Source organism: Ranitomeya imitator, chromosome 6, assembly GCF_032444005.1.
Source record: "Ranitomeya imitator isolate aRanImi1 chromosome 6, aRanImi1.pri, whole genome shotgun sequence".
Taxonomy (NCBI): Eukaryota; Metazoa; Chordata; class Amphibia; order Anura; family Dendrobatidae; genus Ranitomeya; species Ranitomeya imitator.
In genome coordinates this window covers 338,779,679-338,801,534 of record NC_091287.1, presented here as the reverse complement: position 1 = coordinate 338,801,534, position 21,856 = coordinate 338,779,679, and the positions used below count along the sequence as shown (strand labels likewise).

The 21,856-nt window shown below is 44.2% G+C and overlaps 1 protein-coding gene across 1 annotated transcript in view; it reads left to right on the top strand.

Moving 5' to 3' along the window:
- TDP2 (tyrosyl-DNA phosphodiesterase 2) overlaps positions 1 to 18,890 on the top strand; it is a 36,825-nt gene extending 17,935 nt beyond the window's left edge. Inside the window, exons 5-7 of the mRNA XM_069730883.1 lie at positions 4,067 to 4,185; positions 14,043 to 14,213; positions 18,350 to 18,890. Of these exons, the coding sequence (XP_069586984.1) occupies positions 4,067 to 4,185; positions 14,043 to 14,213; positions 18,350 to 18,631 (572 nt within the window). The 3' untranslated portion in view covers positions 18,632 to 18,890. The remainder of the gene's footprint in view (positions 1 to 4,066; positions 4,186 to 14,042; positions 14,214 to 18,349) is intronic.
- Positions 18,891 to 21,856: the final 2,966 nt, after the last annotated feature.

Below are 21,856 nucleotides of genomic sequence, written 5' to 3'. Positions count from 1 at the left end.
CTTCCTTTCTAAATTCCTATACCCCAGAGCAAAATGTGGCAGTCGACGAGTCCTTGATGAGCTACAAGGGCCGTCTGTTATTCCGCCAATTTATTCCCTCCAAGAGAGCCAAATACGGCGTAAAATTATATAAAGCTTGCGAGAGCTCATCAGGGTACACGTCCACCTTCCTAATTTATGAAGGTAGGGACCGCCAAATAAACCCCCCAAACTGCCCCCAGACAATTGGTATCCCAGGCAAAATTGTCTGGGAGCTAATGACGCCCTTTCTCAATCAAGGGTACCACGTGTATACCAACAACTATTACACGAGCATCCCCCTATACAAATCCCTCCATGCTGCAAATACAGGGGCCTGTGGGACAGTGAGGAAAAACAGAGTGGGGTTTCCGTCACAGTTGGTGTCCAGACGTTTGGAGAGGGGGGCGTCATTTTCACTTGCAAGCGACCAACTACTTGCAGTGAAGTGGAAAGACAGGAAGGACGTCTATATGCTTTCCACACTGCATACGGACACCACTGTGACGGTCAGAGAGAGGGGTGCCACCAGGGACAAAGAAAAACCTGTCTGCGTCACAGACTATAACAGACATATGGGTGGCGTAGACCTGTCAGACCAGGTTCTGCAGCCATACCTGGTCAAGAGGAAGACCAGGGCGTGGTATAAAAAAGTGGCAATCTATCTAATTCAGACTGCCACATATAACAGTTTTGTCCTATATAAAAAATCTCAAGGACCGCTAACTTTCCTGCACTTTCAGGAAAAAGTAGTAGAGAGCCTCATATTTGAGTCCATGGCACCGGGGGAAGCCTTCGACTCTGAGGATTCCCGGAGACTGTCAGAACGCCATTTTCCTCACCCTGTCCCTGTCACTCCCACCCAAAGGTATCCTCAAAAAAGGTGCCGAGTTTGCAGAAAGCATGGCAGGTGGAGTGATTCCCGATTCTATTGCCCCACATGCCCATCCCAACCAGGCCTTTGTATCTCCCCCTGTTTTGAGACCTACCACACCACCTACAATTATTAGTTTGTTTTTTTTCAATAATTTTTATTTTCTGCTTAGTGGCCCCAGTAGTACAATTTGGAACAATTGATAAATAATATTTTAATTAGTAGATCCCATTTTACCCCATTTCACAATTAATTCCAGAACTTGATCAATCCCATACCAAACTACTATCCCAACAAATTCTCATCCACGTACCCACGTCTGTACGCTCTAGAGTGTGGACCCCACAAATGTTCTTGCAAAGTCAGGTCATCTGAAAATTCTACGACTCGATCAATCCCATACCAAACTAACTTTCCAACAAATTCTCGTCCACGTACCTATGTCAATAAGCGTTAGAATGTGGACCCCAGAAATGATCTTGAAAAGTGAGATTATCTGAAAATGAATTCTAGGACTTGATTACTCACAAACATTTTTGACCATTTATCTAACTTTGACTGTTTTTATAACTGTCTTGCTACACAAAACTTTGGCTTCCATTTTATATTACTTATATTTATGTTGATGATACGGGCATGATCATTTTATTGTAGGATTTCTAAAAAATGAGGAAGTTCCGTACTTATACACTATGGGCTTTACTTTATGGTTCTTGCCGAACCTCTGGTACCAGACAATGCTTTCTATAGAGAACTGGTTGTTTTGTGCATATAACGGTTCTGACCTTGGCGGGTGGGAGCTTGCTATGGTGTACCACGTCTATTGGCACATTCGTCTCTCATATAGGGATTGATGGAGCTAAAAGGACGTTGTACGACCAGTCTCTGAAAGTGTCTGCCATTCTAGCCCTGATGGTGTTCTTTCATCTTTGGAACAAACTCCGCTTTGCCACATAGTTGGCTGCATTTTCCTACACATTTTGACCTTCATTCCAGTACAGTTTATTCTTCCTGCTACAATATACGCAAATGCGGGACAACTGTTTTGTTAGCAAGACCAATTTTATAGTCAGCCATTGTGTTTTAGGAGCATGCCTCCCTCTGTGAGTAATAATTCCTGGAAGGATTTTCTTTTTTGCTCAATGTCTCTAGAAGCTTTGAATGGGTCCTGGATCTTCAATTTCAAATAAAGCCAAATTTGTCACATTGTGCCCCTTTCTGTCCAAGCCCTGCCATTTGTCCAAACAGAACTTTTTGACTACATATGGGATATTGCTGCGCTCATAATAAAGTGGGTAACGAATTGTGGGGTCCACTTTTTGATGTTATTTCTGAAAAAGTGAAACATTCAGGTCTAAAACAAGATTCTCGTGGAAAAAAATGAATTTTTTCAATATGACGACCTAATGTTATCAAACTCTGTGTCATACATGTGGGTTCAAATTGCTCAATATACCCCTGATTAAAATCTTTGAGGGGTTTAGTTTCCAAAACGGGGTCAGTTGTGGGGGGTTTCTGCTGTTAGGCACATCTACAAACCCAAAATGGCGTCCGCTCTCACAATTTAGAGATTAAAAAGTCAAACGACGCGCCTTCCCTTCCAAGCTCCGCAGTGCGCCCAAACAGAGGTTTACCCCCACATACGGGGTATCGACATACTCAGGACAAATTGCACAACAACTTTTGGGGTCCATTATGTCTTGCTACCCTTGGGAAAAAAAAAAATTGGGGGTGAAAAGATCATTTTTGTAAAAAAAAAATGATTTTTAATTTTTTCGGCTCTACGTTATAAACTTGTGTGAAGCACTTGGGGGTTCAAAGTGTTGACCACACACCTAGATAAGGTCCTTAGGGGGTCTAGTTTCCAAAATGGTGTCACTTGTGGGGGGTTTCCACTGTTTAGGCACATCAGCGGCTCTCCAAACGCGACATGGTATCCGATCTCAATTCCAGGGAATTCTATGTTGAAAAAGCCAAATGGCGCTCCTTCCCTTCTGAGCTCTACTGTGCACCCAAACAGTGGTCCCTCCCCACATATGGGGTATCGGCATTCTCCGGACAAATTGCACAACAAATTATGTGGTTCATTTTCTTTTTTTACACTTGTGAAAATAAAAAAAATTGGTTCTGAAGTAAAATGTTTGTGAAAAAAAAGTAAAATGTTCATTTTTTCCTTCCACATTGCTTCAGTTCCTGTGCAGCAACTGAAGGGTTAAAAAACTTCTTGAATGTGGTTTTGCGCACCTTGAGGGGTGCAGTTTTTAGAATGGTGTCAATTTTGGCCATTTTCTGCTACATAGACCCCTCAAACTGACTTCAAATGTGAGGTGGTCCCTAAAAAAAATGGTTTTGTAAATTTTGCTGTAAAAATAAGAAATTGCTGGTCAAATTTTAACCCTTATAACTCCCTAATAAAAAATTTTTTTTTTCCAAAATTGTGCTGATGTAAAGTAGACATATGGGAAATGTTATTTATTGACCATTTTGTGTGACATATCTCTTTGATGTAAGGGAATAAAAATTCAAATTTTGAAAATTGCGAAATTTTCAAAATTTTCGCCATATTTCCGTTTTTTTAATAAATAAAAGCAAGTAATATCAAATAAATGTTACCACTAACATGAAGTACAATGTCACGAAAAAACATTTCTCAGAATCAGCGGGATCCGTTGAAGCGTTCCAGAGTTATAACCTCATAAAGTGACAGTGGTCAGAATTGTAAAAATTGGCCTGGTCATTAAGTACCAAATTGGCTCTGTCACTAAGGGGTTAAACCTAGAAGAAAATAATGGTAAATTAGTATTCTAGCAGAACACTATCTCTCTAATGATAGTGACAGAATGAGCAGAGTCATCTCCTTATCTTTTCTGACTACTCTTGTGGCAAGTATGAAAGAAACGGCAACATTTTAAGATTTATTTAGTTAGATACTAATGAGGAAAAAAAAATCCCAAAAACTAAAATGAAATCCATAATTTTATATTAAAAAATGATTTCACATGTCTGACATATTTTCTGATGATACATTAGTCTTTTTTTGCTATAGTTATTTCTCGGATTTCATGGTATGAAATTGACTAGACTTTTGTGTGCGTTTGTAACAACTGTGTTGGGAACATTTTAGGGATATTTGGTAGTGTTGTTCTGTTTGTTATTATTTTATAACTTTTCTAGGAAATGAAGATGGATATTTTATTGCCATCATGCTGAAAAAATCGAGAGTAAAACTCCTCAGTCAAGAAATAGTTCCATTCCCGAATACAGTTATGATGAGAAATTTGCTGATAGCAAATGTGAGTATCTATGTTGTAGTCACTGTTACAAGCTGGAAATGATGGGTAAATGTTCTATACTGTGCAGACGAGCTGGTGTTAGGCTTTTTATCCTTTCCAGCATAGGGTGTGTTCACACAGATTTTTTTAGTTTTTAAAGGGAACCTGTCACCCCCAAAATCGAAGAGGAGCTAAGCCCACAGGCATCAGGGGCTTATCTACAGCATTCTGTAATGCTATAGATAAGCCCACGATGTATCCTGAAAGATGAGAAAAAGAGGTTAGATTATACTCGCCCAGGGGCAGTCCCGGTTCTGTTCTGGTCCGATGGGCGTCGAGGTGCGGTCCAGGGCCTCCCATTTTCATAGGATGACGTCCTCTTCTTGTCTTCACGCTGTGGCTCTGACGCAGGCGTACGTTGTCTGCCCTGTTGAGGGCAGAGCAACGTACCTCAGTGCGCAGGCGCCAGGAAAGGTCAGAGGGGCCCAGCGCCTGCAAACTGCAGTACTTTGCTCTGCCCTCAACAGGGCAGACGAAGTATGTCTGCGCCGGAGCTGCAGCGTGAAGACAAGAAGAGGACGTCATCCTATGAAGATAGGAGGCCCCGGACTGAGACCCCCATCGGATCGGACCGCCCCCCAGGTGAGTATAATCTAACCTCTTTTTCTCATCTTTCAGGATACAATGGGGGCCTATCTACAGCATTCCAGAATGCTTTAGATAAGCCCCTGATGCCTGTGGACTTAGCTCACCTTTGATTTTGGGGGTGACTTTAAAAACTTCTCAAAATCACTTCATTAAATGAAAACCTCTTCCATAAACTCCCCAAACAAGGAACGTTTCCTAAAGCAGTTTCCATTAGAAAACGTATAATTTGTAAACTCCTCGAACTCTTAGGGCGCATTCAAACATTGGTGCAAATCTGTCCGAGATAGGACCACAATTGATGGTCTGGCCACATGTCTCCCGAACCGAATATGACTGCTTCATAGAAATACCGTATTTTCCGCTTTGTAAGACGCACTTTATTTCCCCCAAATTTGGGGGGGAAATGTGGGTGCGTCTAACAAAGCGGATATACCGCTTACCATTACAGGCTGGGAGGAGGGGGTGTCCGCCGCCGCTACCGCCTGCCGCCGCTGTCGTCCGCCGCCACTGCCGGGGTTGTCCGCTGCTGCCCCGGGTGATGCTGAAGGCTCCGGTGCTGCGGGGGGCTCTGGCGACATTTTGTGAAAGACCAGAGCCCCCCGGCAGTTCTTCCATGCGTTCCAGTATGACTAATTCCGGGAAAATGGCCGCCGGAATCTCGGGAGATGAGATTTCAGCGCTGAGATCTCATCTCTCGAGATTCCGGCGGCCATTTTCCCGGAGTTAGTTCCAGTATGACTGACTCCGGGAAAATGGCCGCCGGAATCTCGGGAGATGAGATTTCAGCGCTGAGATCTCATCTCTCGAGATTCCGGCGGCCATTTTCCCGGAATTAGTCATACTGGAACGCATGGAAGAACTGCCGGGGGGCTCTGGTCTTTCACAAAATGTCGCCAGAGCCCCCCGCAGCATCGGAGACAGCCCTACAGCACAGGAGCCCCCTGCAGACCCCTCATCCCAGCCTGCAGCAAAGGAGCCCCCTGCAGACCCCTCATCCCAGGCTGCAGCACAGGAGCCCCCCTGCAGCACAGGAGCCCCCTGCAGACCCCCTCATCCCAGCCTGCAGCAATGCTCCACTCCTGCCTCCGGCAACGAGCCTGGGACCCTGATCCACCACAACCACAACCCCTGGTAAGTAATAAGACGCATGGATTATAAGACGCCCCACCAATTTATTAAAAAATAGTTTTTTCCTATTTTTCTCCTCAAAATTTGGGGTGCGTCTTATAATCCGGAGCGTCTTACAAAGCGAAAAATACGGTATATGAATATGCCGTATGTCACACTCAGGTCGGGAGGCCTGTGGCCAGTCCATGGATTGCATTTTGGTCACGGACGTCTGAATGTGCCCTTAGGCTGCGTGTCCACGATCAGGATGGCCGGCGGTATCGTCGGAGCGGCTTTGCCGCTCTGCGCTAAGCCCCGCCCCCTTCTGGGACGCGATGATGCCGGATTTGTTCATAGCACACATCCGGCATCATCGCACCCATCGCATAGGGCCCTGTGCTATATCTTGCGGCGACGCAACGTCGCCGCAAGATATACGGACATGCTGCGATCTGAAAAGTCGCGCAGCATGTCCGGAGTTGCAGGGCCGCCGCGTGCGTGTTACCACGCATAGTGGAGACGGGATTTCAATCCCCTCCACTATGCTGTAACATCTAGACGCTGCGTGTCTGACGCTGTGGCTCTATGCAGCGTCAGACACGCAGCGTTTCCTGCACGTGGAAACATACCTTTAGAGAGGACAATGAATGTAGTTACTTGTCCGGAATGGGTATAATACCATTAGAACATGTTCTCTTTTTATTTTATTTTATTTTTTTATGGATTGCAAAAATCGTATGTTTGTTTCTTTTGTTGTGTAGTGTCTGAAAAAGGGATCATTCAGCTCCCTTGACCGGTTTTAGAAAATAATAATAAAACCTCATTGAAATAGTTAACCAAAATGATATTGGAAAAGGGGCAGCTCCTCCCATAAAATAACGATTCTGGACCTTCTTTTTTTAGGGCTCTTTCTGCCACTCTTCTGTTATTTCCAATGGATTGCAACTGGGATTTATCTTTCCCCTTGTCACAATGGGGTGTGTCCCTCCACAATGATGCTTTCCAATCAGAGTTACAGTGTCAGTAGGTCACACCCAATGTTGTTGTTTTTTGTCCCTTTGCTTCTAAGGGGAATAACAGAGGAAAGGCAAATTTAGAAGAAAAGACAAAAAGAAAGTGTGTGTGTGTGTGTGTGTATATATATATCTATCTATATCTATCTATATCTATCTATATCTATCTATATCTATCTATATCTATCTATATCTATCTATCTATATCACAACAGCACATGTACATGAATCTAGGCCATGTGAAAACAGACAAATGTTCAATACAAATCATATTTCTCAAAAATATTTTTTCATAAATTTTTCAAAATGTTTTTTTCATAAAACTTAGTTATAGATAAAATGAAGATTCTTAGCGCATAAATTGGCCAATTGATGTGTGCCCATCAACCACGGCAAGGTGATCTCACTCTGATGGGTCCTACTCTACTGTACATGCCACTCTTGGGCCACCAGCCTACAACTTTGGACAAACATGTCACTCTGGGCTAAACCTGCAATTTATGGGCAGGTAGAGTTGATTACCACCACCTACAAGGCCAATGGGAGGAGTGCAAGATCAGTCTGGATGCAGCCACATCCATACACCAAACAGAGAAAAAAAAAAAAGCCAACCAGCACTCCCAATGTGAACTCATGCAAGCTGTATCATATAGATATAAAAGAACACAGCAGCACATGTACATGAATCTAGGCCATGTGAAAACACAGACAAATGTTCGATATGAATCATATTTCTCAAATATTTTTTTCATAAAAATTTTTTTCATAAACCTTAGTTATAGATAAAATGAAGATTCTTAGCGCATAAATTGGCCAATTCATGTGTGCCCATCAACGACGGCAAGGTGGTCTCCCTCTGATGGGTCCTACTCAGTATATACATGTTTGTCATCTCCCCTGTATATAGTATATATCTGCTGTATGTCATCTCCTATTATATAGTATATACCTGTATGTCCTCTCCTCCTATATATATATAGTATATACCTGTGTCATCTCCTGTATATAGTATATACCTGTATATCATCTCCTCCTGTATACAGTATATACGTGTCATCTCCTCCTGTATATAGTTTATACCTGTATGTTATCTCTTCTGTATATAGTATATACAGTAATGCCAAAAGTATTGACACCCCTGCAATTATGTCAGATAATACTAATTTTCTTCCTGAAAATGATTGCAAACACAAATTATTTGGTATTATTATCTTCATTTAATTTGTCTTAAATGAAAAAACACAAAAAGAATTGTCCTATAGCCAAATTGGATATAATTCCACACCAAACATAAAAAAGGGGGTGGACAAAAGTATTGGCACTGTTCGAAAAATCATGTGATGCTTCTCTAATTTGTGTAATTAACAGCACCTGTAACTTACCTGTGGCACCTAACAGGTGTTGGCAATAAATAAATCACACTTGCAGCCAGTTGACATGGATTAAAGTTGACTCAACCTCTGTCCTGTGTCCTTGTGTGTACCACATTGAGCATGGAGAAAAGAAAGAAGACCAAAGAACTGTCTGAGGACTTGAGAAACCAAATTGTGAGGAAGCATGAGCAATCTCAAGGCTACAAGTCCATCTCCAAAGACCTGAATGTTCCTGTGTCTACCGTGCCCAGTGTCATCAAGAAGTTTAAAGCCCATGGCACCGTGGCTAACCTCCCTAGATGTGGACGGAAAAGAAAAATTGACAAAAGATTTCAACGCAAGATTGTGCGGATGTTGGATAAAGAACCTCGACTAACATCCAAACAAGTTCAAGCTACCCTGCAGTCCGAGGGTACAACAGTGTCAACCCGTACAATCCGTCGGCATCTGAATGAAAAGGGACTGTATGGTAGGAGACCCAGGAAGACCCCACTTCTTACCCCGAGACATAAAAAAAGCCAGGCTGGAGTTTGCCAAAACTTACCTGAAAAAGCCTAAAACGTTTTGGAAGAATGTTCTCCGGTCAGATGAGACAGAAGTAGAGCTTTTTGGGCAATGGCATCAACATAGAACATAGAATTTACAGGAGAAAAAAAGAGGCATTCAAAGAAAAGAACACGGTCCCTACAGTCAAACATGGCAGAGGTTCCCTGATGTTTTGGGGTTGCTTTGCTGCCTCTGGCACTGGACTGCTTGACCGTGTGCATGGCTTTATGAAGTCTGAAGACTACCAACAAATTTTGCAGCATAATGTAGGGCCCAGTGTGAGAAAGCTGGGTCTCCCTCAGAGGTCATGGGTCTTCCAGCAGGACAATGACCCAAAACACACTTCAAAAAGCACTAGAAAATGGTTTGAGAGAAAGCACTGGAAACTTCTAAGGTGGCCAGCAATGAGTCCAGACCTGAATCCCATAGAACACCTGTGGAGAGATCTAAAAATGGCAGTTTGGAGAAAGCACCCTTCAAATATCAGGGACCTGGAGCAGTTTGCCAAAGAAGAATGGTCTAAAATTCCAGCAGAGCATTGTAAGAAACTCATTGATGGTTACCGTGAGCGGTTGGTTGCAGTTATTTTGGCTAAAGGATTTGCAACCAAGTATTAGGCTGAGGGTGCCAAAACTTTTGTCTGGCCCATTTTTGGAGTTTTGTGTGAAATGATCAATGTTTTGCTTCATTCTCTTTTGTGTTTTTTCATTTAAGACCAATTAAATAAAGATCATAATACCAAAGAATTTGTGTTTGCAATAATTTTCAGGAAGATAATGAGTATTATCTGACAGAATTGCAGGGGTGTCAATACATTTGGCCATGACTGTACCTGTATGTCATCTCCTCCTGTATTAGACCTTGTTCACATGTTATTTGGTCAGTATTTTTACCTCAGTATTTGTAAGCTAAATTGTCAGCCTGATAAATCCCCAGCCAACAGGAAGCCCTCACCCCTGGCAGTATATATTAGCTCACACATACACATAATAGACAGGTCATGTGACTAACAGCTGCTGTATTTCCTATATGGTACATTTGTTGCTCTTGTAGTTTGTCTGCTTATTAATCAGATTTTTTATTTTTGAAGGATAATACCAGACTTTTGTGTGTTTTAGGGTGAGTTTCATGTGTCAAGTTGTGTGTGATGAGTTGCGTGTGGCGAGTTTTGTGCGTGGTGAGTTTTATGTGTGGTGTGTTTTGAGTATGTGCAAGTTTTGTGTGAGGCAACTGTTGCAACTTTTGTGCATGTGGCAATTTTTCCGCGTGTGCAAGTTTTGCGTGTGGCGAGTTTTCCATGAGGGGAGTTTTGCACGTGTTGCGAGTTTTGTATGTGGCGAATCTTGCACGTGGCGAGTTTTGAGTGGCGACTTTTGTGTTTCGACTTTTATGTGGCGAGGTTGGTGTATGTGTGGTGAAATGTGTGCTGAGGGTGGTATATGTGTTCAAGCACGTGGTAGTGTTTGGCGCATTTTGTGTGTGTTCATATCCCCGTGTGTGGTGAGTATTCCATGTCGGGGCCCCACCTTACCAACTGTACGGTATATACTCTTTGGCGCCATTGCTCTCATTCTTTAAGTCCCCCTTGTTCACATCTGGCAGCTGTCAATTTGCCTCCAACACTTTTCCTTTCACTTTTTTCCCCATTATGTAGATAGGGGCAAAATTGTTTGGTGAATTGGAACGCGCGGGGTTAAATTTTGCCTCACAATATAGCCTATGACGCTCTCGGGGTCCAGACGTGTGACACTGCAAAATTTTGTGGCTGTAGCTGCGACGGTGCAGATGCCAATCCCGGACACACAGAAAAATATAATCAAGTTCATGTTGATAATTGCCAAAATTGGTATATTTGCTTTGGACATTAACCCTTTCCCGACATGGCTAATTTTCAATTTTTTTGTTTTTAATTTTAACTCCCCTTCTTTCCAAGAGCCAAAACTTTTTTTTTTTTTTTTTTCCCACCACATAATGGCTTGTTTCTTGCTGGGCTGGTTGTACTTTTGATTGACACCATTCATTTTATCTTATAGTGTTGTCGAAAACAGGGAAAAAATTCCAAATGCAGTGAAATTGCGGGAAAACCCCCCACAATTATTACTTTTTTTTGTATTGTTTTTACGATGTACATATTGTGGTAAAAATGAACTGGCATTATTATTTTAACCCCTTTCTGCCAGCTGACGGAATAGTACGTCAGCTGGCAGATCCCCTGCTTTGAGGTGGGCTCCGGCAGTGAGCCCACCTCAAAGCCGCGACATGTCAGCTGTTTTGTACAGCTGACATGTGCGCGCAATGAGCGCGAGCGGAATTGCGATCCGCCCGCGCCCATTAACTAGTTAAATGCCGCCGTCAAGCGATGACAGCGGCATTTAACTAGCTCTCCCGGCCGCGCGGCCGGTATTGCTCACACCGCTGACCCCCGTCACATGATCGGAGGTCAGCGGTGCATTGCCATAACAACCAGAGGTCTCCTTGAGACCTCTATGGTTGTTGATGGCCGATTGCTTTGAGCGCCACCCTGTGGTCGGCATTCAAAGTACACCTGCATTTCTGCTACATAGAGGTGATCTGTACTTCACTTCTATGTAGCAGAGCCGATCGTGTAGTGCATGCTTCTAGCCTCCTATGGAGGCTATTGAAGCATGCCAAAATTAAAAAGAAAAAGTGTTTAAAAATATAAAAAAAATAAATATATAAAAGTTCAAATCACCCCCCTTTCGCCCCAGTCAAAATAAAACAATTAAAAAAAATCAAACATGCACATATTTGGTGTCGCTGCAAAAAATAAGCCCTCACCTGACCCCAGATCATGAAATTTGGAGACGCTACGGGTATCGGAAAATCGCGCAAATTTTTTTTTTTTTTTTTTTAGCAAATTTTGGAATTTCTTTTCACCACTTATATAAAAAATAACCTAGACATGTTAGGTGTCTATGAACTCGTAATGACCTGGAGAATCATAATGTCAGGTCAGTTTTAGCATTTGGTGAACCTAGCAAAAAAGCCAAACAAAAAGCAAGTGTGAGATTGCACTTTTTTTGCAATTTCATCACACTTGGAATTTTTTTCCCGTTTTCTGTTACATGTCATGGTAAAACCAATGGTATCGTTCAAAAGTACATCTCATCCCGCAAAAAATAAGCCCTCACATGGCCATATTGACGGAAAAATAAAAAAGTTATGGCTCTGGGAAGGAGGGGAGCGAAAAACGAAAATGAAAAAACGGAAAAAGCTCCGGGGGTGAAGGGGTTAATGATGAGAAAACTATTTTTTTTTTTTCTTTCTTTGTAGTTTCTATCTATAAGAGCCGTAATATACGGTAACATTTTAATTTTTCAGTCAATAGCGCTGTGTGAGGACTTACATTTTGCAGGGCAAGACTGATACCATTTTGGCGTAGGCATACTTTGATAGCATCTAAGGGTTCATGCAGACGTCCATGCAACTTGGTCTGAGAATGGACCGCAATTCGCAGAAAGGCACAGCCTCCTAGAAATACATGAAGCTGTCACATTGAAGTCGGAAGACCCACTGCCAGTATGTGCGTTGTGGTCCATATTGCACAGATGTCAGCATGAGTCTGTACAGCGTTTATTTTTCAGCATCCAAAAAACACAGTTTTGGGTTATTTCAATATATTTTGTTTATGGTGTTTACCAATTGGGTTAATTATTTTTATACTTTTGAATTTTTCTGTATGTGGCAACATCACGTGTATTATTTTCTATATTTTAATGGGGGGGGGAAAGGGGGTAATTTAAACCCCCCCCCCCCCCCCCCCCCATATTTCTCTAAACTTTTTAAAACCTTTTTTATTATACTTGAACCTGCGATCGTCTCATACCATATTATGGATGCATGTAGTTAGAATCAGCCTTCTTTGCAGCCCAGCCATAATATGGGTTTCAAGGGAATGATTGGCACAGAGGTCTTTAACAGACCCCTGGCTGTCATAGGAACACATCGGCGTACCGCGATCACATGGCGCTCTGATGGATGCATAGAATGACCTGCCTCCATGCCGACACGCTGTTAATGCCACCGTCAGTTTGACAGCGGATTTTCCAGGTTAACAGTTGTGGACGGAACTCTGCTTCCCTCGTGGTTGTTAGAGATAGGTCCTGGCTGTAACACAGCAGTTACCCTCCGAGAGGAGTAATAAGGCATAAAGTGCCAGAATCAGTGACTTGAGCTGAGGTTTCTATAGGGGCTTTTTTTTCTCCCTATAAAGGTATGTGCTTAGTTTATCCTGTCCATTTGGGTTGACGCACTCCCTTTAAGACTTGGAATGCATCCAGAAGGGGGGAGAAAAGGGTTCATTACATTTTTAGAATGATTTTCATTAGTAAAACAATATTCCATTCATTAATTAGAATATCTGTGTACAGATATTCTAATGTTTGTGTCTTTTGTTCCTATATGCTTTTCTGTGCCTTGAGCATTCTGTTTTATGGTAACATAGTAACATAGTTAGTAAGGCCGAAAAAAGACATTTGTCCATCCAGGTCAGCCTATATTCCATCATAATAAATCCCCAGATCTACGTCCTTCTACAGAACCTAATAATTGTATGATACAATATTGTTCTGCTCCAGGAAGACATCCAGGCCTCTCTTGAACCCCTCGACTGAGTTCGCCATCACCACCTCCTCAGGCAAGCAATTCCAGATTCTCACTGCCCTAACAGTAAAGAATCCTCTTCTATGTTGGTGGAAAAACCTTCTCTCCTCCAGACGCAAAGAATGCCCCCTTGTGCCCGTCACCTTCCTTGGTATAAACAGATCCTCAGCGAGATATTTGTATTGTCCCCTTATATACTTATACATGGTTATTAGATCGCCCCTCAGTCGTCTTTTTTCTAGACTAAATAATCCTAATTTCGCTAATCTATCTGGGTATTGTAGTTCTCCCATCCCCTTTATTAATTTTGTTGCCCTCCTTTGTACTCTCTCTAGTTCCATTATATCCTTCCTGAGCACCGGTGCCCAAAACTGGACACAGTACTCCATGTGCGGTCTAACTAGGGATTTGTACAGAGGCAGTATAATGCTCTCATCATGTGTATCCAGACCTCTATGGTAGAAAGTCTTCCAGTATTCCTTCTTATTTTGTGTTTTTTTTTTTTTGTTTTGTTTTTTTCTTCTATAAGGTGAAGAGTAAATGTGACTAGTGTTTTCTCTTGTAATAGGTTGATATCTGTGGGCAGAATATTTGCCTTATGACTTCCCATCTAGAAAGTACCAAGGAACATGCAAGTGAACGTCAGAAGCAGCTGCAGATTGTACTGAAGAAGATCCAGGAGATGCCTGCTTCAGCCACTGTCATATTTGGTGGAGATACTAACCTGAGGGACCAAGAGGTCTGTTCCAGTCACCAGTTTGAACTCTTCATTGATGGGTTGTCCACAGGATATGTTATTAATGAGATTGGTGGGGTTGTCGGTGTGAAGCGGAGCAGCCGTGTACATTGCTCAGTCGCTATTGTCGGGAACTGCAGTATATCCTCTATTCCAGTGAATGGAAGATAAATCGCAATACTTGCTGGTGACCACTAGGCAGTGTATGGGTCTGCTATGCTCTGCTGTGTTCACTGCTTAGTACCGTCCTGTACAGTTTTCAGCTCATCTTATAAATACATCATCTATTGACCAGGCCTGGACAGCTCCTTTAATGATTTTGGTTTGCTTATTGAAATATCATGTATAGAATGTCAAACTGTCAATGGCAGGGTGTTTACTAGTTTTTTTTTTTTTTTCCTAAGGCTTATATTCTAACTAGAGTTGAGCATATTTGATCGGTCATGGCTTATATGGCAAGCTATAGCGCATGCCAAATAAGCTGCAGAGGGAACTCTGATACATGTAGCGTGTCGGCTGATCGGCGCCATAGCTGCATGTGTCACTGTCATAGGACATGCATGGAGAGCCCATGTGTTGGGTTCTCCATGCCTGTGACAGTCGCGACACATGCAGCTGCGGCATCAGACAGCTGATCGGCCGGCACGCTCCATGTATCCAAGTTCCCTTTGCAGCTTATTCAGCAAGAGATATAGTTTGCCACGTAAGTTGGGACCCGATCAAATTCGCTCAACTCTAATTATAACTTGACGACAAGGCATCCGATTCAATAAAAGGATTGTCTGGTGTTATGGTCAAAGTCTGCAGTCAGCCTATGTGAGGCAAGTATGGGATTTGCTTATATGTGCTCACGTGCCAACTAGATATGCTCGGCCTCTTTAAATACTAGTGATTTGAGCAAAGCTGAGCACATCTAGTCAGAATGTGTTCGGAAATTGCATACTTGTGGTCGCTAGTGACGAGCAAACTTGTGAATGTTCAGGGTAGGAGCAGGACAGTTACCGTGCAAACAAATGTGGATAGGGAAATTACTTAAAATAACACAGAAATATTAAAAAGAAAAATAATCGTAGATCATGAGGCGGAGGTCCAAGTGGAGAAGGAGGTGGACATGTAAGTTCAAGAAAACAGGCAGTGTAATAATCTGCTGGCCACTTTCTCTCTGTATGCTGGCTGTGTAATAGTCACCACTTTTTGGGGTTAAAAACAATAAGTAGAGCATCAAATAGGGGACATGTTGGTTGTGGTGTAGCTGCTGCAGGGAGATGGAGGACGTGGTCGATCTGTGCCTGCTACACACCCAAATGAAACACCTACCTCTGGGGCACGCAGGTGAGATTATGTCCTGCATAATTTCGTAGACACGAGTAACGCTAGACGAGTGGTGAAGCCAGAACAAGAGGTGGTTTTAGATTAGTAGGCTGAGGATGGCTTCAGTTCCTTTGCTTGGTTTTCCACCATGGTGAAAGTGCAGATTTTGCACCTGGGCATCTGTCTTCCACCTCACCTGTTTACAGATCAGGCAAGCAGTCTGAGCCCCAAGTCATGCAGCAGTCATTTCTGCTTTTTCGATGACTGCTGGCTGTGGTTCTGTGGGCCATGCACCTGGCCCTGACCAACAATTGTGAGAGATTTTGTGCACTGATGCCGAACCACTTTTTCTGTTGGAGTATGAGCACATGGGAAGGGTAGTGCAAACGGTCAGCAGACAACCACAGTGCATCTCTGATGATGAAACACAGGTGTGTGTGTGTGTGTATATCTATCTATCTATCTATATCTATCTATCTATATGTCTCTATCTAATAGTGACAGACAGCTGAAGAGGGGAGAGGACCCTACCCTTGTGAATTCTACATAATAATGGGGAAGGAGATGGTGAGGTGGCAGCAGGGCATTGCAGGCTGTAAGATGTTCTGAAGACATTGGTTTTCAAGATCAGCTTGACATTTCCGAATGTAGGAGGAGATAATCAGATGTGTTGGGCCACAGAATTCTACAGGACGGGGAATAATCAGGAGAAGTCGTGCAGGTGATTGGATGAGGAGAGAAGGAGGCGTTTGGGAGGACCAGAGATCATGTGGTGGGAGATATATGGGAGAGACAGATTATGGACGGCTTTGTAGGTCCATGTTAGTAGCTAGAAGTGGATATGTTGTGGAATAGGGGGACCATGAAGGGATTTGCACAGGGAAGATACAGAGGAATAGCGAGGACAGAAGTGGATTAGTAGGGCAGCAGAAGTAACAGACTGACTTGAGAACCACCGTGTTACCAGCTGCACCCAGCCATTGTTGGACTCAACAGCAGTTTGTTTGTTCTATTTTCCACTCACAATTTTTAAAGGCCTATCTAAATTATTATTTTTTTTGTTAAACGGTGTTTTGCAGAGTACTCACACAGAGATGCCTGCAGAGTACACACAGGTTTTTCTGGCACAGTATTCCCACAGGCACGGTTGCAGAGTATAATTATTTTAGGCAACACTGCTCGAACAAACACAGCTGCACAGTACTAGAGGCTTTTTGGCACAGAGCTGGGCTGCAGAGGCTTGACGGCACAGTTTTTTAGGCACAGCTCAGCTGAAACTCGATACAGTGGTAGAGTAGAATTTTTTTTTTTTTTGTAACACTGGTCGCAGAAGATGGCTGCAGAGTACAATCATTTTTTACACACAACTCACCAAAAAAAGCTGCAGAGTAAAAAAAATAAAAATAAAAAAAAAAATGTCTTACACACACTAATTGTATAGACAGAGCAGTGCAGTAAAATTATTTGTTTGGCCTACAAATGGAGACTGCTCCTGCTGAGTTTTATTTATTGACCACAGTACTCCCTCACTCCAGCTGCGTCCTACCCTACGCTAAAGAGAACATAATGGCAGCGGCCTTTATACAGGCTGGGGCATGTACTGCATCGGCCAATCAAAGCCATGCCAATACTTGCAATAATGCAGCCTTTCTACAAGCTTTATTAGTAGTGATGAGCACGCTCGGGTGGTCTCCGAGTATCTGACTGCTGGGAGATTTAGTTTTCATCGCCTCAGCAGCATGATCTACAGCTATTAGCCTGCTTGATTACATGTGGGGATTACCTAGCAACCAGGCAACCCCCACATGTACTCAGCCTGGCTAATAGCTGTAAATCATTCAGCTGCCGTGATGAAAACTAAATCTCCGAACACTCGGTGGTCACCCGAGCGTGCTCATCACTATTTATTAGGCAAACAAAAAGAAAACCGGATGTGCAGGTAAAAAGTACGTGTTCGTTATCCGACACTAGGGGTACTGTACAGACCCCAAACTTTCCCATTCGGGTTTGCTCATCCCTGGTGGTCACGTGACTGCCTGCTCTCGTCAGTAACACCAGAGACTGCTGACGGCTTTCGATGCGCTCTATAAGAGCTCAGAAGTGTACAGTCACAAAGTGACTACAGGCTTTCACCACAACACTGGAAAACTCATTTAACCACTTCACAACATGCACTCTACATCTACAGCGCATGTCGTGTCCCTCCCTTTCATCTTTCCCGGCACATGTCAGCTGTTTTCAACAGCTGACATGTGCCCCTAACACCCACGGATGGAACTGCAATCCACCTTCAGCTGTTAACATGTTAAATGCTGCTGTAAATCTGACAGCAGCATTTAATGTGATCGCACCGGAAGTGCGTCACCAATTGCAATTTTTCTGCAATTTCACTGCACTTGCAATTTTTTTCCCATTTTCGAGTACACAATACAGTAACACCTATTGTGTCGTTCAAAAGCACAACTCGTCCCGCAAAAAAAAGCCCTCACATGGCCATATTGACTTAAAAATAAAAAAGTTATGGCTCTGGGAAGGAGAGGAGCGAAAAAAAAACCGAAAAAGGGCTGCGGCGTGAAGGGGTTAGGATTGGCCTTTTGTACGCCATTCTTAATGAATTAAGCGTATCTTATTCCTGCATCCACTCATTAAGAGATGCGTTCCATATAATATATATGATTTAATAATAATTTATGGAATGCAAGCCAAGACACCAGACTAATCCTGCTGATTTTATAATGAGGTTCCAAAGTTTTCATTAGTGAAGGTGTATGTGAACAAAAACTAAGACTTTAAGTTATCGCTGAAATCTATTTTTCCCTCTGTTACAGGTTGGAAAAATTGGAGGCTTGCCAAGTAATATTTTGGACATTTGGGAGCTTTTGGGGAAACCGGAACATTGTCGCTATACTTGGGACACAAAGATGAATAACAATCTGAAAGCCCCATATACTTGCAGGCTACGGTTTGACCGTATATTCTACCGAGCTGCGGAGGACGGGAGCCAAGTTGTTCCTCACTCTCTGGATTTAGTCGGCACTGAAAAGCTGGATTGTGGAAGGTTTCCTAGTGATCACTGGGGTCTCTTTTGTGACTTTGATGTGATTTTGTAAAAAGTCCAATTGAAGCTAAACTCCTTTTAAATCTCATTTAATTAAAGTGTTTGGCTTAGATCTTTTCTTATTGCCTTGCCCTCTATTTATATGCAAAATTGAGTCATCTCTTGTGTGGGAAATCTAAATATTTTTTTATCGCCTGTACCAATATAATTAGGAATGTTTTTATTGTGTTTCAAGCCATGTCATTATTTTGATTTTCTTTTATATATTAAGCAAATATGTAAATGAATAAAACCACATTGCTCAAAACTGATATTGTGTACGTTCACTGTTTGTCAAAGGGGAAATAAAGTTTCCTGAATCCTAAAATAAGGCGTTCCATTGCCGTCACTAATGGGTTTACTATTCTGGCACGTTAATGAATTGTGGCAACATGGCTCAGCATGAGCTATATGATCAATCTCTATTTCACTTATATAATCACCAAAAATCACATTTCTTTATTGCCTCTCATTGGGGGACACAGGAACCATGGGTGTATGCTGCTGCCACTAGGAGGCTGACACTATGCAAATAAAAAAGTTAGCTCCTCTGCAGTGTACACCCCACCGACTGGCATTATACTCTTCAGTTTAGCTTAGTGTCAGTACGAGGTGGACATGGGTCTTTCATTAGACCCTTATCTACCTCAATGTGCGTCGTTTCCTTTCAGGTTTTTCCGGAGGGATACAGAGTGAACAGTCACACCTGTAGTCCCATTATGCGGACTATGAGTACGGCGTGTACTGCCACCCCGTATCCTCATAGATCCCTCTCCAGGACCAAGATCCTAGCACACAAGCGTGCTTAGAAGTCTGGTCCTGGCTCCGTCCCTCACCCACTCGCCCACCAGAGCCTGTCGGTCGGAGGAGACGAGGACGTCCATCAGCTCCGTGGACGTCTCATTCCTTCCAGGTTAGTACCGGCAGGGGATGTTTCAATGAGAGGCGATAAAGAGACGCCTACCTCCATGTCCCGATATTTCCCGGACAGCACCGATTCCTGCACCTTGCAGTGCAACAAGAACATTTTCAGTTCGTCGCCCTGCAACCGCTCCAAGGGTGTTCACGAAGATCATGGTGGAGCTGATGGCCATCTTGAGATTCAGAGGCCTGGTCCTGTTTCCATACCTCGACGACATCCTCATCATGCTCCGTCCTTTTCTCAGGCTCACGAAAGCCTGTCCATTGTTCTCGACTCCTTAACCCGTTTCGGGTGGCTGGTCAACCGGAAAAAGTTCTGCCCTATTCCTTCTCAGCGCATCATCTTTCTGGGAATGCTCTTCGACACTCGTCAGACCAGAGTCTTCCTTCCCAAAGACAAGAGATCCTCTCTTTCTTGGGACGTACGCTTGCTCCAGGGTCCTCGGCCTCCCTCCCTCCGATCGGCCATGAAGGTTCTGGGGAGGATGGTAGCTACATTGGAAGCGATTCCCAATTTCATTCGTGACCCCTTCAGCAAGCCATTCTGTCTCAGTGGGACAGGTCTTCTCCCTGGATCGGCCGATCCGACTCTCTTCTCGGGTCAAACAGTCTCTCAACTAGTGGCTGTCGTCACCTCTCATCTCCCAGGCCAGGTCCTTCCTTCCAGTTCTCTGGCAGGTGGTGACGACGGACGCCAGCCTGCTCGGCTGGGGTGCAGTTTTTCGCCACCTGACGGTTCAGGGCCGTAGGTCGTTGCAGGAGTCATTTCTGCCAATCAATGTCCTCGAAATTCGGGCCATCTTTCTGTCCCTCCCCCACTGGGAAAGGATTCTCAGGGGCCTACCAGTCCGGATCCAGACGGACAACGCCACGGCTGTGGCATATGTCAACCTTCAGGGGGGGACCCGGAGCTCCTTGGCTCTTGCCGAGGTATCCAAGATTCTCCTTTGGGCAGAGGCAACGGTTCCGGTGATATCCGCGGTGCATATCCCCGGCGTGGACATCTGGGCCGCCGACTTCCTCAGCCGCGAGGGCCTCGCGGCAGGGGAATGGTCCTTGCATCCGAAGGTCTTCCATCAGATTTGTCTTCGATGGGGGTCTCCGGACGTGGATCTCTCGGCGTCTCGAATATCAGAAAGGCTCGTTCGTCTCCAGGTCTCGCGATCCTCTCGCAGTGGGCATCGACGCTCTGGCCCTTCCTTGGTCACAGTTCGTGCTGCTCTACCTGTTCCCACCCCTTCCATTGCTTCCCAAACTGTTGAAAAAGTTCAAGCGGAAGGGGTGCCGGTCATCCTGATCGCCCCGGATTGGCCCAGGAGAGCTTGGTTTGCGGAGCTCGTCAATCTTCTCGCGGACGCTCCCTGGTACCTTCCAGACAGGCCCGATCGGTCACCCGAATTCTCGGTCGCTCAGTTTAACGGCGTGACCGTCGAGACCGTAGTTCTAAGAGCGTCCGGCCTTTCGGACCGGGTGACTCACACCATGATTCAGGCCAGGAAGCCTTCATCTTCCGGGATCTACTATCGTACCTGGGAAGGCTTACTTCCGTTGGTGCGAGTCCAACCGCGTTTCACATATGTCCTTTTCCCTGCCTTCCATTTTGGCCTTCCTTCAGGCAGGACTGGATTCGGACCTGGCTCTTAGTTCCCTGAAGGGCCAGGTCTCTGCGCTTTCCATCCTTTTTTTCAGAAGACTTTAGCTTCCCGACCACAGGTTAAGACCTTTCTTCAAGGAGTGGCCCTGTCTTGCCGACCGCCGTTCTTGGTCAGTCACCAGTACAAGGTGGTCTTCCGGCCTCCACCTTCTTTCCTTCCTAAGGTGGTTTCCACCTTCCACCTCAACGAGGACATCGTTCTACCTTCCTTTTGTCCAGCTCCGATCGTTGAACAAGCTGGACCTTGTCAGGGCAGTGAGGATCTACCTGGATAGAACGTCCTCTTTCCGGAAGACGGATTCTTTTTTCGTCATTCCTGATGGCACGCGCAGAGGCCAGCCGGCTTCCAAGGCGACTATTGCTCGCTGGATCAGAACGGCAATTTTGGAGGCTTGTCGAGTCAAGAACAGAGTGTCCCCTCCTAGGATTTAAGGTACCGTCACACTAGACGATATCGCTAGCGATCCGTGACGTTGCAGCGTCCTCGCTAGCGATATCATCCAGTGTGATAGGCAGCAGCGATCAGGCCCCTGCTGTGCTGTCGCTGGTCGGGGAAGAAAGTCCAGAACTTTATTTCGTCGCTGGACTCCCCGTAGACATCGCTGAATCGGCGTGTGTGACACCGATTCAGCGATGTCTTCACTGGTAACCAGGGTAAACATC